Genomic DNA, 2,500 nt, shown 5'->3' on the forward strand with positions numbered 1-2,500 from the left:
GAGCGCAGAGCCATGTTTTGGTTAACGGAAATATGAAGTGTCAATCCATGGAAAGGACAGTACTGTATGTCTGTTCTCAGTCTTTTTCTGTTGTGTTTATCCTCTTCAAATAGCAGCATGTTTGCAACTAAGTTCTACCTGAGAAGGATACAGTATGTACTGCCTGCAGTAACTTTTATTAATCATTCTCTACACAATGCGCAACAAAGTATATGAGACATTATTTAACTAATCTTGAGAGAGAGAGAGAGAGAGAGAGAGAGAGAGAGAGAGAGAGAGAGAGAGAGAGAGAGAGAGAGAGAGAGAGAGAGAGAGAGAGAGAGAGAGAGAGAGAGAGAGAGAGAGAGAGAGTGTGTGTGTGTGTGTGTGTGTGTGTGTGTGTGTGTGTGTGTGTGTGTGTGTGTGTGTGTGTGTGTGTGTGTGTGTGTGTGTGTACCCTCAGGTATACGGTGTAGCTCAGGCAGTAACGTGGACGGCCGTGTCCCAGCCTGAGGACGCCGATGCGCTGAGGCTGCTGCGTGTCCAGGAAGAGGATCCTCTTAACCCCGCCCCTGCTGCCTTTCAACCAATCCAGCTGCAGCTCTGCCCTCAGGTCTTTGCAGAGGAGGGAAGGATGGAGAGATGAGGAGGGAGAGGAGAGAGGGAGAGAGAGAACCAGAGGAAGGATAGCAGACGTCAGTAAGACAGACGCTCCTTACAGTAACTCACTATCCTTATGGTCCTATTACGTGCGTGCGTGCGGCCAAGTATGTCTCTTACTCGATCACACACACGCACGCACGCACGCACGCACGCACGCACGCACGCACGCACGCACGCACGCACGCACGCACGCACACACACACACACACACACACACACACACACACACACACACACACACACACACACACACACACACACACCTACAGATTTAAGTGCACACGACACGTCCTACACATTAATGTGTAGGAGGATGTCTGGATATTATTCATCTTCATTTTATTCTTCAGAGAACAATCAGGGAGTGGAAACAATGTACTGTATGTTACACCTCTAGTGCCTCTCTCCCAAGCCTCACACTCATCTCTGTCTCTCTCTCTCTCTCTCTCTCTCTCTCTCTCTCTCTCTCTCTCTCTCTCTCTCTCTCTCTCTCTCTCTCAGGAGGCCTGATGAGATATATGACAGCCCTGGATCCGACAACTAACAAGACCTTTCTCCACTCGGCTCCTCTTTTCACCTCTCCCCCTATCCACTCCTTTCCTCTCATCTCCCCTGTTTTTCCTCTCCTCTCTGCCATGTCTCATTTGCTTTTCTCTCCATTTAGAACACATTTACTTGTTTTGCTGATGTGACAGTGATCTGGTGTCTCCTTGCCATGGTTTAATAAAGGGACTTACTTTAACCCTTAAACACCTCCTCTTATTTCCTTTCCTCTCGTCCCCGTTTCCTCTCTTCTCCCGTCCTCTACACCCATCTCCTTCCTCTCCTTTGTGCCCTGTTTCCTCTGCTCTCATTTCCTTTTCTCTCTATTTTAGGAATGCTTTTTTTTGCCCTGATGCGACAGTGATGTGGTTTCAATGGTTGAATACAGGCACTATGAAAACCTCAGACTCAAACCTCATGGTCTCCCCTCCTTTCATCCCCTTCCTGCTTCCTCTACTTTTCCCCCTCTCCTCTCTTCTCTTCTCCTCTCCTCTCCTCCCCTCCCCTCCCCTCCCCTCCCCTCTCCTCTCTCTCTCCAGTGTACTTACCTACAGAGTCAGGGATTCCCACTCCGCTCACAGCAGCACACACCTCCACCTTCAGACTGAAAGAGAGAAAGAGTCAGAAGATGTTTGCTTACAACTGTAGGATAAGATACGCTGTTTATTGTCATTGTATCCAGAATACAACAACATTTCATTTAGAGCACCCACTTCAAATAGCATCAGCATCATACAAATACAAATACAGTTATGTCCGTCATGAGTCAAAAGCAGTGTTGATTAAAACTATGACGAAAAATGTTCGTCGACTACCTTTTTTCACTGACGAAAACAAGACCATGATGACTAAAACTAAGACTAAATATACTGACAATTTCGTCAACAAATACAAATTTGACTAAAATGTTAGTGAGGTACTAGTGGAGAAGAGATCCAGTAGAACTAAAAGAAGTTATTTTATGTTTGGTTGCGTTCGGGTGTTGTGCTCTGAAAATAGCAGATCTACAAGCTCACAACGCGTCGCGCTGCGACGTGTTGTGAGCTTGTAGATCGGCTATTTTCAGCATGCAACCAAGTGTAAAATCATCCATTACGACGCCTTCAAGGCACAGTCAAAATACACTTTTTTATAAAAGTCATCTGAAATGACTAAATTGAATTTCATTCAAAAGACTATGACTGTTGTTAAAGATAAGAACATCCATAATACATACAACATATCTAAAGTAAGAAGCAGCACACATGGCTGCAGTGGGGATTCAACCCGGGGGACTTTTGTCTTCTATTTCTCTTCTTACCCACAGTGTTTAGTG

General features: G+C 45.8%; 1 protein-coding gene across 2 annotated transcripts in view; it reads right to left on the reverse strand.

The window, feature by feature from the left end:
• itga8 (integrin, alpha 8) overlaps positions 1-2,500 on the reverse strand; it is a 93,370-nt gene that overhangs the window by 35,712 nt on the left and 55,158 nt on the right. For both annotated transcript variants that reach the window (XM_084051848.1, XM_084051847.1), the window contains exons 16-17: positions 1,734-1,789; positions 437-594 (exon numbers count right to left, since the gene is read on the reverse strand). In XM_084051848.1, coding sequence (XP_083907974.1) covers positions 437-594; positions 1,734-1,789 — 214 coding nt within the window. The remainder of the gene's footprint in view (positions 1-436; positions 595-1,733; positions 1,790-2,500) is intronic.

The sequence above is a fragment of the Gymnoscopelus microlampas genome (assembly GCF_963454915.1).
Source record: "Gymnoscopelus microlampas genome assembly, chromosome: 3".
In the NCBI taxonomy this organism is placed as follows: Eukaryota; Metazoa; Chordata; class Actinopteri; order Myctophiformes; family Myctophidae; genus Gymnoscopelus; species Gymnoscopelus microlampas.